General features: G+C 42.1%; 1 protein-coding gene across 2 annotated transcripts; it reads left to right on the top strand.

The window, feature by feature from the left end:
* The first annotated feature begins 12,658 nt into the window (after positions 1–12,658).
* On the top strand, positions 12,659–16,177 carry LOC125516108 (uncharacterized). Of its 2 annotated transcripts, none has more exons than XR_015607354.1 (5): positions 12,659–12,818; positions 12,953–13,014; positions 13,175–14,489; positions 14,999–15,078; positions 15,953–16,177. XR_015607354.1 is itself a non-coding variant. In XM_087526668.1 (5 exons), exons 2-4 carry the CDS (start codon positions 12,986–12,988, stop codon positions 15,045–15,047), a joined length of 1,308 nt encoding a protein of 435 aa, XP_087382794.1. In that variant the 5' UTR covers positions 12,659–12,818; positions 12,953–12,985; the 3' UTR covers positions 15,048–15,078; positions 15,953–16,177. The 2 variants fall into 2 exon arrangements, 1 of the variants encoding a protein (XP_087382794.1); XM_087526668.1 differs by having other exon boundaries at positions 13,175–14,404.
* The last annotated feature ends 247 nt before the right edge of the window (positions 16,178–16,424 follow it).

The following is a 16,424-nucleotide window of genomic DNA, read 5'->3' on the forward strand; positions in this document are numbered from 1 at the left end:
GGGTGGAGGGCACGCCTAGGGGGGTAGGCGCGCCCCCTACCTTGTGGCCTCCTAGTTGATGTCTTGACGTAGGGTCCAAGTCCTCTGGATCATGTTCGTTCCGAAAATCACGTTCCCGAAGGTTTCATTCCGTTTGGACTTCGTTTGATATTCTTTTTCTGTGAAACCCTAAAATAGGCAATAACAGCAATTCTGGGTTGGGCCTCCGGTTAATAGGTTAGTCCCAAAAATAATATAAAAGTGTATAATAAAGCCCAATAATGTCCAAAACAGAATATAATATAGCATGGAACAATCAAAAATTATAGATACGTTGGAGACGTATCAGATAACTTCAAAGGGAAAACTCAATTCATCACAAGAGAGTAGAGGGGGAGAAACATCATAAGATCCAACTAGAATAGCAAAGCTCGCGATACATCAAGATCGTACCACCTCAAGAACACGAGAGAGAGAGAGAGAGGGAGATCAAACACATAGCTACTGGTACATACCCTCAGCCCCGAGGGTGAACTACTCCCTCCTCGTCATGGAGAGCACCGGGATGATGAAGATGGCCACCGGAGAGGGATTCCCCCCCTCCGGTAGGGTGGCATAATGGGTCTAGATTGGTTTTCGGTGGCTACGGAGGCTTCTGGCGGCAGAACTCCCGATCTATGTTTTATTTCTGGAAGTTTTGGGTTATATAAGAGGTGTTGGAGTCGGGGACAAGTCAGGGGGGTTCCCGAGGTGGCCACGAGGCAGGGGGCGCGCCCAGGGGGGTAGGGCGCGCCCCCACCCTCTTGGTGGCCTCAGGACTCTTCTGGCCCACCTCCGGTACTCCGTGGGCTTCTTTTGGTCCAAAAATGATCTCCGTGAAGTTTTAGGTCAATTAGACTCCATTTGATTTTCCTTTTCTGCGATAGTTAAAAACAAGGGGGAAAACAGAAACTGGCACTGGGCTCTAGGTTAATAGGTTAGTCCCAAAAATCATATAAAATAGCATATTAATGCATATAAAACATCCAAGGTTGATAATATAATAGCATGGAACAATCAAAAATTATAGATACGTTGGAGACGTATCAAGCATCCCCAAGCTTAATTCCTGCTCGTCCTCGAGTAGGTAAATGATAAAAACAGAATTTTTGATGTGGAATGCTACCTAACATATTTATCCATGTAATTCTCTTTATTGTGGCAAGAATATTCAGATCCATAAGATTCAAGACAAAAGTTTAATATTGACATAAAAATAATAATACTTCAAGCATACTAACCAAGCAATTATGTCTTCTCAAAATAACATGGCCAAAGAAATCTATCCCTACAAAATCATATAGTCTGGCTATGCTCTATCTTCATCACACAAAATACTTAAATCATGCACAACCCCGATGACAAGCCAAGCAATTGTTTCATACTTTTGATGTTCTCAAACTTTTTCAATCTTCACGCAATACATGAGCGTGAGCCATGGATATAGCACTATAGGTGGAATAGAATGGTGGTTGTGAAGAAGACAAAAAGGAGAAGATAGTCTCACATCAATTGGCGTATCAATGGGCTAGAGATGCCCATCAATAGATATCAATGTGAGTGAGTAGGGATTGCCATGCAACGGATGCAGTAGAGCTATAAGTGTATGAAAGCTCAAAAAGTAACTAAGTGGGTGTGCATCCAACTCGCTTGCTAATGAAGACCTAGGGCATTTTGAGGAATCCCATCATTGGAATATACAAGCCAAGTTCTATAATGAAAGATTACCACTAGTATATGAAAGTGACAACATAGGAGACTCTCTATCATGAAGATCATGGTGCTACTTTGAAGCACAAGTGTGGTAAATAGTAGCATTGCCCCTTCTCTCTTTTTCTCTCATTTTTTGTTTTTTTTTGGGACTTTTCTCTTTTTTTATGGCCTCTTTTTTTTCTTATTTTTTTCGTCCGGAGTCTCATCCCGACTTGTGGGGGAATCATAGTCTCCATCATCATTTCCTCACTTGGGACAATGCTCTAATAATGATGATCATCACACTTTTATTTACTTACAACTCAAGAATTACAACTCGATACTTAGAAAAAAAATATGATTCTATATGAATGCCTCCGGCGGTGTACCGGGATGTGCAATGAATCAAGAGTGACATGTATGAAAGAATTATGATCGGTGGCTTTGCCACAAATACGATGTCAACTACATGATCATGCAAAGCAATATGACAATGATGAAGCGTGTCATAATAAAAAGAACGGTGGAAAGTTGCATGGCAATATATCTCGGAATGGCTATGGAAATGCCATAATAGGTAGGTATGGTGGCTGTTTTGAGGAAGGTATATGGTGGGTTTATGGTACCGGCGAAAGTTGCGCGGTACTAGAGAGGCTAGCAATGATGGAAGGGTGAGAGTTTGTATAATCCATGGAGTCAACATTAGTCATAAAGAACTCACATACTTATTGCAAAAATCTATTAGTTATCGAAACAAAGTACTACACGCATGCTCCTAGGGGGATAGATTGGTAGGAAAAGACCATCGCTCGTCCCCGACCGCCACTCATAAGGAAGACAATCAAAAAATAAATCATGCTCCGACTTCATCACATAACGGTTCACCATACGTGCATGCTATGGGAATCACAAACTTTAACACAAGTATCTCTCAAATTCACAACTACTCAACTAGCATGACTCTAATATCACCATCTTCATATCTCAAAAAATCATCAAGTATCAAACTTCTCATAGTATTCAATGCACTCTATATGAAAGTTTTTATTATATCCCTCTTGGATGCCTATCATATTAGGACTAAATTCATAACCAAGCAAAATACCATGCTGTTATAAAAGACTCTCAAAATAATATAAGTGAAGCATGAGAGTTCAAAAATTTCTTCAAAATAAAACCACCTCCATGCTCTAAAAAGATATAAGTGAAGCACTAGAGCAAATGACAAACTACTCCAAAAGATACAAGTGAAGATCAATGAATAGTCGAATAATTATGAAACTATGTGAAGACTCTCTAACATTTAAGAATTTCAGATCTTGGTATTTTATTAAAACAGCAAGCACAACAAAATAAAATAAAATGACGCTCCAAGCAAAACACATATCATGTGGCGAATAAAAATATAGCTCCAAGTAAAGTTACCGATGAACGAAGACGAAAGAGAGGATGCCATCCGGGGCATCCCCAAGCTTAGGCTCTTGGTTGTCCTTGAATATTACCTTGGGTGCCTTGGGCATCCCCAAGCTTAGGCTCTTGCCACTCCTTATTCCATAGTCCATCGAATCTTTACCCAACACTTGAAAACTTCACAACACAAAACTTAACAGAAAACTCGTAAGCTCCGTTGGTATAAAAAAATAAATCACCACTTAGGTACTATTGTGAACTCATTCCAAATTCATATTGGTGTAATATATACTGTATTACAACTCATCTATGGTTCATACCCTCCGATACTACTCATAGATTCATCAAAATAAGCAAACAACACATAGAAAACAGAATCTGTCAAAAACAGAACAGTCTGTAGTAATATGGATCAAATGTATACTTATGGAACCCCAAAAATTCTAAAATAAATTGCTGGACGTGAGGAATTTATCTATTAATTATCTTCAAAAAGAATTAACTAAATAGCACTCTCCAATAAGAAATGGCAGCAAATCTCGTGAGCGCTAAAGTTTCTTTTTTTTACAGCATGATCGCAAAGACTTTCCCCAAGTCTTCCCAAAGGTTCTACTTGGCACAAACACTAACTAAAACATAAAACCACATCTAAACAGAGTCTAGATGAATTATTTATTACTAAACAGGAACAAAAAACAAGGAACAACAATAAAAATGGGGTTGCCTCCCAACAAGCGCTATCGTTTAACGCCCCTAGCTAGGCATGATGATTTCAATGATGCTCACATAAAAGATAAGAATTGAAACATAAAGAGAGCATCATGAAGAATATGACTAGCACATTTAAGTCTAACCCACTTCCTATGCATAGAGATTTTGTGAGAAAACAACTTATGGGAACAATAATCAACTATCATAGGAAGGCAAAACAAGCATAACTTCAAAACTTTAAGCACATAGAGAGGAAACTTGATATTATTGCAATTCCTACAAGCACATGTTCCTCTCTCACAATAATTTTCAGTAGCATCATGAATGAATTCAACAATATAACTATCACATAAATCATTCTTTTCATGATCTACAAGCATAGAATTTTTATTACTCTCCACATAAGCAATTTTCTTCTCATGAATAGTAGTGGGAGCAAACTCAACAAAATAACTATCATGTGAGGCATAATACAATTGAAAGTTGAAATCATGATGACAAGTTTCATGGATATCACTATTCTTTATATCATACATGTCATCACAATAATCGTCATAAATAGGAGGGATGCTATCATCAAAATAAATTTGCTCATCAAAACTTAGGGGACAAAAAGTATCATCTTCATCAAATATAGCATCCCCAAGATTGTGGCTTTGCATATCATTAGCATCATGGATATTCAAGGAATTCATACTAACAACATTGCAATCATGCTCATCATTCAAATATTTAGTGCCAAACATTCTAATGCATTCTTCTTCTAGCACTTGAGCACAATTATCGGAATCCTTATTTTCACGAAAAACATTAAAAAGACGAAGCATATGAGGCAACCTTAATTCCATTTTTTTGTAGTTTTCTTTTATAGACTAAACTAGTGATAAAACAAGAAACTAAAAGATTCGATTGCAAGATCTAAAGATATACCTTCAAGCGCTACCTTCCCAGCAACGGCGCCAGCAAAGAGCTTGATGTCTACTACACAACCTTCTTCTTGTAGACGTTGTTGGGCCTCCAAGTGCAGAGATTTGTTGGACAGTAGCAAATTTCCCTCAAGTGGATGACCTAAGGTTTTATCAATCCGTGGGAGGCATAGGATGAAGATGGTCTCTCTCAAGCAACCCTGCAACCAAATAACAAAGAGACTCTTGTGTCCCCAACACACCCAATACAATGGTAAATTGTATAAGTGCACTAGTTCGGCGAAGAGATGGTGATACAAGTGCAATATGGATAGTAGATAATGGTTTTTGTAATATGAAAATATAAAAACAGCAAGGTAACTAATGATAAAAGTGAGCACAAATGGTATTGCAATGTGTTGAAACAAGGCCTAGGGTTCATACTTTCACTAGTGCAAGTTCTCTCAACAATAATAACATAATTGGATCATATAACTATCCCTCAACATGCAACAAAGAGTCACTCCAAAGTCACTAATAGCGAAGAACAAACGAAGAGATTATGGTAGGATATGAAACCACCTCAAAGGTATCCTTTCTGATTGATCTATCATAGAGTTCGTACTAGAATAACACCTTAAGACAAAAATCAACCAAAACCCTAATGTCACATAGATACTCCAATGTCACCTCAAGTATCCGTGGGTATGATTATACGATATGCATCACACAATCTCAGATTCATCTATTCAACCAACACAAAGAACTTCAAAGAGTGCCCCAAAGTTTCTACCGGGGAGTCAAGACGAAAACGTGTGCCAACCCCTATGCATAAGTTCACGAGGTCACGAAACTCGCAAGTTGATCACCAAAACATACATCAAGTGGATCACATGATATCCCATTGTCACCACAGATAAGCACATGCAAGACATACATCAAGTGTTCTCAAATCCTTAAAGACTCAATCCGATAAGATAACTTCAAAGGGAAAACTCAATTAATCACAAGAGAGTAGAGGGGGAGAAACATCATAAGATCCAACTAGAATAGCAAAGCTCGCAATACATCAAGATCGTACCACCTCAAGAACACGAGAGAGAGAGAGAGAGATCAAACACATAGCTACTGGTACATACCCTCAGCCCCGAGGGTGAACTACTCCCTCCTCGTCATGGAGAGCACCGGGATGATGAAGATGGCCACCGGAGAGGGATTCCCCCCCTCCGGTAGGGTGCCGGAATGAGTCTAGATTGGTTTTCGGTGGCTACAGAGGGTTCTGGCGGCGGAACTCCCGATGTAGGTTTCTTTCTCGAAGTTTTGGGTTATATAAGAGGTGTTGGAGTCGGGGACAAGTCAGGGGGGGTTCCCGAGGTGGCCACGAGGCAGGGGGCGCGCCCAGGGGGGTAGGGCGCCCCCACCCTCGTGGTGGCCTCGGGACTCTTCTGGCCCACCTCCGATACTCCGTGGGCTTCTTCTGGTCCAAAAATGATCTCCCTGAAGTTTCAGGTCAATTGGACTCCGTTTGATTTTCCTTTTCTGCGATAGTTAAAAACAAGGAAATAACAGAAACTGGCACTGGGCTCTAGGTTAATAGGTTAGTCCCAAAATCATATAAAATAGCATATTAATGCATATAAAACATCCAAGGTTGATAATATAATAGCATGGAACAATAAAAAATTATAGATACGTTGGAGACGTATCACCCTCCCCTAGTCCTATTCGGACTCCCCTTGGGGGGGCGTCACCTCCTGGGCTGCTGCCCTGTCTCTCCCCTAAGGCCCGCTAAGGCCCAATACTTCCCCGGGAGGTTCCGGTAACCCTTTCGGCACTCCGGTTTTCTCCGAAATCACCCGGAACACTTCCAGTGTCCGAATATAGCCGTCCAATATATCGATATTTATGTCTCGACCATTTCGAGACTCCTCTTCATGTCCGTGATCATATCCGGGACTCCGAACTACCTTCGGTACATCAAAACACATAAACTCATAATACCGATCGTCACCGAACGTTAAGCGCGCGGACCCTACGGGTTCGAGAACTATGTAGACATGAAGGATACTCATCTCCAGTCAATAACCAATAGAGGAACCTTGATGCTCATATTGGTTCCTACATATTCTACGAAGATCTTTATCGGTCAAATCGCATAACAACATACGTTGTTCCCTTTGTCATCGATATGTTACTTGCCCGAGATTCGATCGTTGGTATCGCAGTACCTAGTTCAATCTCGTTACCGGCAAGTCTCTTTACTTGTTCCGTAATCCTACATCCCGTAACTAACTCATTAGCTACATTTCTTGCAAGGCTTATTTTGATGTACATTACCAAGAGGGCCCAGAGATACCTCTCCGACAATCGGAGTGACAAATCCTAATCTCGATCCATGCCAACTCAAGAAACACCATTGGAGACACCTGTAAAGCACCTTTATAATCACCCAGTTACGTTGTGACGTTTGGTAGCACACAAAGTGTTCCTCCGTTATTCGGGAGTTGCATGATCTCATAGTCATAGGAACATGTATAGTTATGGAGAAAGCAATAGCAACAAACTAAACGATCATCGTGCTAAGCTAACGGATGGGTCAAGTCAATCACATCATTCTCTAATAATGTGATCCCGTTTAATCAAATGACAACTCATGTCTATGGTTAGGAAACATAACCATCATTGATTCAACGAGCTAGTCAAGTAGAGGCAAACTAGTGACACTCTGTTTGTCTATGTATTCACACATGTATTATGTTTCCGGTTAATACAATTCTAGCATGAATAATAAACATTTATCATGAAATGAGGAAATAAATAACAACTTTATTATTGCCTCTAGGGCATATTTCCTTCACCAACATGCACAACCAAAGACACGTAGAGATGTGTAGTTACGCTTGACATGAAGAAGCCGTTCTATGGGAGTTTAATTGTTTATGTCACGGCTTGGGAGCATATTAATAATATGAACGGCAGTGGGAAACGCTTCATCCCAAAACTTGAGAGGCATGGAAGCACCTGCTAAAAGTGCTAGACCAACTTCAACTATATGCCTATGCTTGCGTTTGGCAGAACCGTTTTGTTGGTGAGCATGAGGGCATGACACATGGTGTGAAATGCCAAGCGCTTGGAAGAAGGAATTTAATTTCTTGTATTCCCCCCCAGTCGGATTGGACATAAATGATCTTGCTATCAAACTTGCGTTCAACAAGTGCTTGAAAGTTTTTGAACACTTGGAAAATGTCAGATCTTTTCTTAAGAAGATAGATCCAAGAAAATTTGCTATAGTCATCAATAAAACTTACATAGTATGTGTGTCTACCAACAGAACTAGGAGCAGGCCCCCAAACATCGGAAAAAATTAATTGCAATGGTTGAGTAGAGACACTTGTAGAAATAGGATAAGGTAATTGATGACATTTTGCTCTTTGGCAAGAATCACAAATAGTTTCAATATTTCGCTCACCAACAAACTGGAGCTTATTTTTCCTAAGCAAACGTTCAACAAGAGGAAAAGAAGCATGGCCTAAACGATCGTGTCAACGTGTTGAAGAGAGTTTGACAACACCATAGGCTTGTTTATTGAATCTCCTAAGCTCCAGAATCAATGGGTAAAGCCCTCGAACACATCTACCTCGATATAGTACCTTCTTCGTGGCCTGATCCTTTATCAAAAAGAAAAAAGGATGGAATTCAATAAAGACGTGATTGTCAATGGTAATGCGATGAACGGATAGGAGATTTTTGTTGGCACTAGGACATGCAAAATTTTGCGAAGATGAATTTTACAAGAAGGGGTGCGTATAACCGAGTGACCAATGTGACGTATGCTCATACCTGCACCACTGGCGGTGTGAATCTGGTCCTTCTCGTGATACTTCTCATGGAGAGTCACCTTCTCTAGCTCACCCGTGAGGTGATTGGTCGCGCCACTATCAAGGTACCAGTTGGTGTCGACGCCATATGATCTTTCAGCGGCAGTAGCAACCTTGTCATCATCTTCAGAGGAGGCATCATCTTCGTTAAAACGATACCAGCAGTCTTTCGTGGTGTGGCCTGGTTTCCCGCAAATTTGGTAGCGAACAGCGTCAGGACATGAACGGCCCGAGCCGCCGCGGCGCCCCCTAGGCCTATTGTTGGTGGAGGTGGGGCGACCACCGCGAGAGCCAGAGTTGTTGGTGTTGTCGCTGCTGTGCTTGCCCTTGGAGCGAGGAGGGCTGCGATGACGGGAGGAGTACCCACCGCGCCCGCGGGTTGCGGCGTTCGCCGAAGACTTGAACCCGCCGCCAGCACTGTGGTACTGGGCGATGCGCTGGTCGAAGTTGCTCGACATGGCGTAGAGCTCATCAAGGGACACCGGCGTGATGCGGGCATCCAGGGTAGAGACGAGCGGCTGGTAGTCCATGTCCAGCCTGTGAAGCAGATACGAGATCAGCTCATCGTCCTGGATGGGCTTGCCGGCGGCGGCGAGCTCATCAGCAAGGCCACTCATGGCGGCGAAGTAGACGGCCACCGATTAGTTCCCTTTCTGTGCATTGATCAAGGCAGTGCGAATGTTGTTGACGCGGCTCAAGGACTGCGACGAGAACATACCTGCGAGTGCTGTCCACAGAGCGTGTGCGGTGGTGACCGCGGTGACCGCGATGAACACCTCTTTTGTGAGGTTGTTGAGCAGGTAGCCCAGAACCTGCTGGTCCTCCCTTACCCAGATGGGATGGAGAGGATTTGGCTCGGAGGACTCCTTCCCGTCCTTGTCCTTGGTGACGAGAAGGCGGGACGGCTCCGGCAGGGTGCCATCGACGTAGCCATAGAGGCCGGCTCCCCTCAACTGCGTAGTGATTTGGGTACGCCACATGACGTAGTTCGTCCGGGAGAGCTTCTCCATGATCTGACCACTTAGGTTGGATTGGGTGGCACTGGAGGAAGACATGGCTGGCACTAGTGGAGATCGAGAGCTAGGGTTTGGAAGAGGAGGCTCTGATTACCATGTGCATTAAGTGGAAACGTCTTACCTCGATCTGAGGCGACGTGCTTTGTGTTTATAGACATGGGCACACATCCCTGAAGCACATACATTGTTGGAGATATTACAGGAGGCAGGAGGTCTACAACTTGGAGAACAAGAGATAGAATTGGTTACAAGAGATAAGGAGAGATAGAATTATATGTAACTTAAACTACCTATCATATCTTCCCTGGATCCTGCGCCTCTTGGACTCTGTCATACGTGACATATTGTGTCACAATATATTGTGTTTAACACTGTCTCCGTAAATCTGAAACAAAATAATTTGGTCCATATGTCATAAGAAAATTGATGTATGCTAGATTTTGGCTTAAAAACTGGTCCCGTACCTCTAGCAAAAACCGCTCGAATTGGGTTTTTTTGAGGGGATAGCCAAATTTTATTCATCAAAGACCACAATGGGTGGGATACAACTCGGATCATGGGGTTGGCCTAACGAGAGATGGCGCCCCGGGCCGAGACTAAGCGAGTATTTGACAAGTTTGTGTGCGTCGACATTAGCCGCACGACCTTCAAAACAGAAATTACATTGAAACATAAAAGCCCTACTCGAATTGGGTGGGTTGAGAAAAATGTAGTGTGGAGATATTGTACTCAGACCCAGTTCACCAAAGCACTAGCTTGAAGCCCAACTTGCCTCAGCCCATTGGTTGTCCATTTCAAAGAAACACTTCAATTTGACCCTTTTGACTACTATATTAGTATGGGTGAACACTTACCAAAAGCCGATGATTGAACCTGAACTAAATAAATCGATGTAGCCATTTTATTTTGCGAGAAAACTTATAATCTATTTATCAATGTCAAGGTAGTACAAAGAACACCAGAAATAAAAAATAATATCCATATCTGTAGACCATCTAGTGAGGGCTATATTATTTGCCGGAAGAAAAGAACACATTTCCTTCTTCGGTGCAAAAAACATCTTCGTAACGCTATACTCATGTCAATCGAAGTGATAAGTTAGCAGTGCGTGTTTCAGTGACAGGAGCTATGTGTGTTTCTTGAGGCGGCTATGCCCCCTCCTCTACAGAATGATTAACCACACTTAAAATCATGTAGTTGAGCCAGTGTTATTCAATATACCTATAGGTTATATGAAGATCAATAACATAAAGCACATTGCTTGAAAATTACTTAACTACGAATTGTAGAGAAGTTAGGTTTTTTTTTTGCAAAACAAAATATTATAAAGATCCAATAGATTAATCACAATGTCATTACCAACTTTTACATTCCATAATCACATCCATGGCATAAGTACATGAAAATCTTAAAATTTGTAAAGTTCAGGAGGAGTAAAACTCTCAAATTATAACCTAATAATGATCATCGGATTGCATATATTGTATTCTCTTTTCCTTTATGAGTTGTTCCCTAACGGTTTCTCATATAAGGTTTCTAACAAGATAATATAAACACAAGGGTCCATATATGCCATACCACCTTCTCTTTATATTTTCCCATCGAGTTTTAAAGGAGTTTTTTAATGGCATATCGTATTGCACTCTTTTTCATTTGTGAGTTTTTATCTCAATGTTTCTCATAATGTTTCTTAATGAGGCAGTATCTTCTCAAAAATCATATATCATGCTTTTTGTTTTCCCTTACCAGGGGTTTTAAAGGAAAACATATAAAGCATATTTATTGTTCTATAAACTTACTAAAATTTTTATCCCCCTTCAGAATTTTTTCTCATATGAGTTGCCAAGAGACAATAATCATTATATGTTGTATTATTTTCTACTTATTTATCCCACTGATTGAAGGAGTTTAAACAACATATCAAAATATTATTCTCCTCATATTTTTCCCACAACGTTTTTGGAGGAATCTTTCTCGAAATGAAGATGATGAACATTCTTAGGGAGGAATCTTTATCAAGACGATGCGTATTTTAGACTAACATAGATTGGAGAGGAGTGTTAAGGATTAAATTTATCTCGATGCAAAAAAATTAAATTTATCCTAATAATCAATGCTTAAGTCGGTTGTAGTTAGCGATAAGGTAATGCTAACTGCCTAGTAAAGAAGGTATAAATACCCAGTTTTCAATCAATGAGATTAATCGTTCCATCATTTTCTTTCATTTTAAAATAATTTTCTCTATATCAAAATCTAGGCAAACATATCTAAATGAGCTGCATAATAGTGTAATCGTTCATTTGGAACTTGTTAATGAATAAAATCAAGCACATATTACTTTCTCTCGTTTCCTTGCTAACCCTAGGTAGCTAGGGCAAACTTTCCCCTCCAGATTTTACCAGTGAGCCTGTGGACTCGCCTTCCCTTTGCCTGCCGTTTCGGCGGTCGGTGGTGGGAGGGAAGTCCCGCCACCTCCGCCCCGTTAGTAGTTTGGGTTAGGTTTTTTAGTCCTCGCCGGTGCGGCGCTCGAGCAGATGACGATGTTTCTTCTTCAAGTTTGTCTGCCGAGTTTCGATCCCCTTTAGTTCGTCCGCTTGGATGTAGTCGACGGAGTTCCGACATAGATTCCTCCTGTCTCCTTGGGGTAGGGGGTGGGGGGGGGGGTGAGGTTAGAGTTTCTCATCATGTGGCGAGATTTGGTGTCAGGTAGTTCAAATCTATGCAAGAGTTCAATAACAACGACTGTGACTCCAAAACGTTGGTCCTAAGGGGCACGTGCACGAATATTTTCTCGGCTGTCATCGACAAAGGTCAAGCTGGCCCCGGTAGGGGAACGACAACAGCAGCGCGTCGGCGGCTCGTTCTGGTGACAGTAGTGATCGTTCAGGTCTCGGAGTCTTGATGTAATTTTTATTTTGTTTGAGATGCTTTGTATTTTTAGTGAACTTTTATAATATCTGATCCTTAAAAAAAACTCGTTCATGAATAAAGTTTTGCAGTTCCCTGAAAAAAAGTATCTCACGGGAAATTCACTTGACCCAGTTCTCTAGCCCCCGTGAGGCCGTGACTCCAAAAGAAAAAGAAAAGGGTCGGTGTCCTCCGGCGACTTCGCCCAGCCATCTCCCCGGCGATCCCGGCGGCGGCCACTGAAGGCTTTGGCTTCACCTCCCTCTCCCGATTCGATCGATGTGAGTTCTTCTTCTTCCTGTAATCTCACAGTTTCCTTTTTCTTTTCTCTTCTCTTCTCTTCTCGCGGAACCGAACCCTAGCTACAGTTTTGTGATTTGTCCCCAAATTACCGTAATTGCATCTACTTGCTCAGTGCGGAGCCTAGCTGAGGCGGGAAGGTAGATCGATGGATGCTCCGGAGGTGATTCCCCAACGGTGAGACCTCCAATCCCTCCCATCTCTTCTATTCTCCCCAACAGTTTCTTTCCTTTAGTCCGTTCCGCTGGATGTTGTGTGTTGGATGTTTTGCCCCGGCAGTTGCTTCAAGAAATTGACGCCAGTTTGCATTTTTCTTTTGTTGGCGCCAATGTCTCAGTGTCCATCCCAAGAAGAAACCATGTGTGGATGGCAATCAACAGCAGCATTCCCAGACATCCATGGGCCGCGCGATATCCGAGGTGCTTAACGATGACAACATCCTCATCGAGATCCTCATCCGTGTCGGCTTCCCTACCACCCTCGTCCGCGCCGCCCTCGTCTGCAAGCGCTGGTACCACCTCGCCTCAGACCGCGGGTTCCTCTGCCGTTTCCGCAAGCGCAACCCACCCCGCCTCCTTGGCTTATACATCGACGTAAGGTGGACCGGGTTGGGGTTGTACGCTACTCCGCGCTTTGTCCCACTGCAGCCCCAGGCCCCGGAGCTTGACACCGTTGTCCGCCGCGTGGCGAGCCATAGCTTCGACACCTACGGTGACGGAATATGGATCATGCACTGCCAGAATGGCAGCATCTTCACCAGATACCGCAAAGGAACAGAAGTGACACATGGAGTTTACCGCCCATTGTGCCCTGAGAGAGACATGGACTTCATCCCACCACTCCCAACCGCCCAGAACCGCATGCAAAAACTTCTTGGTGCAATCCTCTCCAAAGAAGGCGATGGGCTGTCCTACCTGTATGTGTTGGCGGAGTGTACCGCGCAAACAAAAACTTTCAAGGTGCGTGTGTATATGTTGCAAGGCGGCGTCTGGTGCATGCATACCTCGGCCACAACACAACTCCCTCATATGCTGCCTGCACTGAAACCTGTGCTTGTTGACGATAAAATTTATATGGCTGACGTCTTCAGTAATGACATTATTGTCTTGGATTTGGCGACCTCGAGTTTTTCCAGAATTCTGCTCCCACAAGGAGTGAAGTATCACACTCTTCACACCATCTTGTCTCGGGCTGATGATGCTTCTGGTCTATATCTCATCCATGTCCATGTCAAGGAGCATCAACTTTGCATCTGGCTCCACAAGGGGGACAACTGGTTGCTGGTCGACACCCTTTGTTTGCATCAGATGTGGGCTAACTTGAGGATGCGAGATCACACGCTTGAGGACGAGGATATTAGTTACGCCTATATAAGCCAGGTGGGAGATAATGTTCAGTTTGTGTTCTTGAAGACAATGTGTGGACGCATACTCTATCTGGACGTCACTAGCAGGACACTACATAAAGTGCATGGGATGGCAGAAAAGGATCGACATTTCAGTGCTATCTGTCCTTTTATGATGATTTGGCCGCCCATATTCCCTGCGCTCAAGGATGATCATGCAAGGTTTTCTCTTTTGAAGGCCTTTACATGATCTATGTATTGCTCTTGTTGAGGCAGTTTGTTTTGCACAGAAATTTCTATACTGCGGGTAATACCTTCGTATTAAGTTTACTCTGTACCTAACATGATTTATTCGACTCACTTGTGGAAGCTTAAAGTTTGTTATGTTTTTCATTTAATACTTATCCATGCAAGATAAGAATATCTTGATATCAATCAATCGATTCATAACAGCATGTATTTACTTTCTGATCCAAAAATTGTACGAATTCATTAATTTCTGATGTACCAAGTAAATACTCATTGTCGGAGGTTTCTAAATATGTGCATATTTTGTTTGGCCCATTGAGTGTAAATGGTACAAGCTCTCTCAACAATAATTTTGGATGAACGCAATTTCTGTGAACAGTCAAACAGTTTTAACATGTCTTGGCAAAAGATTATGATCAGTCCTGGCGGCTTTATTTTTTACTGCCCTTCACAAATGCTACTATCCCTTCCTATCAAGTATCAAGTTACATCATATATAAACGTTTTGCACACATGTCTTCTAGTTGATTCAACTTCTCCTTGAATTGGCCTTCTTTTTTCTGGTAGGCAGGGGAGTTGGGTGGAAATGGGTCAACCTGAAACTGTAAGCACATGAGATCTTCTAGTGTACAATGTTGGTTGAGCAGGTGAAGTAAATCTATGTGCATATCTTTTTTTGCTTTCTTACCAATTTAAAAGGTGATGTGTGATACATTGTTTTAGGATTCCAGTGCATGAATTTGATTAATTACTAAACTGTTTAGTTATCACATTTCCAAAAAAGAGAACTTGTCTTTGAGTTACATATCGGATGTGTCTGCTATGTACTCTGTGGAGGTATGATAGTACAGCTAATTGTTCTTCTGCTGCTTGGATGATGCTTGTTTTGTGTAGGTACGTTTCTTTTTCGCGAAGCAGCTTCAATAGAAGTTTTTATTTGAGTTATCATAGAGGAGAAACATTCGTAATAGGGGTGTCCCCTGTGCATGAGTGCATGGTTGGCGATATCACAATGGGCAATCAAGGATAGCTAAGAGAACCTAGAGGGACAGGGGTTAGACTATGAACTGTGGTCGTCAAGCTAATATACCTCAGAGTATCAATCCTTTGTATGTTCGGAGTTTTGTTGTATAACGGAATTGATGTGTCATGTCTGTATGCTGAAGCATGCTGTCTCTCTCACATGGATTTCAATTATGAATCGTATGCTCATGGTTATGTATGCTTTCTGTTTCATATATGTGTCAATGAAGATTTTCCTTTTATATGACAAGTAGTGTATAATAAATCCATTCTAAAAAGTATGGTACCTGGGTGTGGTTTTCCCCTCTATAACCTGCTTGTAGTTTGGGAGGGATATCAAGGGTCAGGGCATTTATTATATGAACAGTTCCATCGTTTTGACTTTTGGGTACTGCGTAGAGTTGGACCTCCATTTGTAGAGCTACTTCTCAGTTCTCCAGATCCTTGTCATGCTCAATTATGTCCATCCTGATCCTTGTTCTGTGTTGCTTTGAACAGGGACGCCAAGTGAAGAAAAGGGGATATCCGGAAGGTCTTTAGATCACAGTACTTTTCTGGCAAAGCCTATCTTAGTGTGCACAAACTTTGTTTTCAGTCAGTCACAAGTTTATTGGGTACTGGATAAGGATGTTATGTATATGTGTAACTGGATCAGTTGCTGCTCTGCCCCTTTTGTAAGAATCCTTGTATGTTTATGCTTGAAAAAGCTATCTGTCCAGAGTCCGATCTATCTGTGTTGCGGTATGTCTTCTCCATTTTCAGATTATGTTCTGTTTAGCAATGTGCAGCTCTACCGACTGTTTACAGATGATATTTTGCACCTGGCAACTCAGTATGCATGATGGATTGCGCTAAATACAAGATCCTTCTTCATCCGAGGAGCTTCTATTAAGCTGATGTGTTGCCTCGAGTCTTGGTGCACACTAACCTATGAAGCTCAACTCTATCTCGAACTGAGCTACTAATGCTT

This window comes from Triticum urartu, chromosome 6A (assembly GCF_056163025.1).
Source record: "Triticum urartu cultivar PI428250 chromosome 6A, HENAU_Tu73, whole genome shotgun sequence".
Taxonomy (NCBI): domain Eukaryota; kingdom Viridiplantae; phylum Streptophyta; class Magnoliopsida; order Poales; family Poaceae; genus Triticum; species Triticum urartu.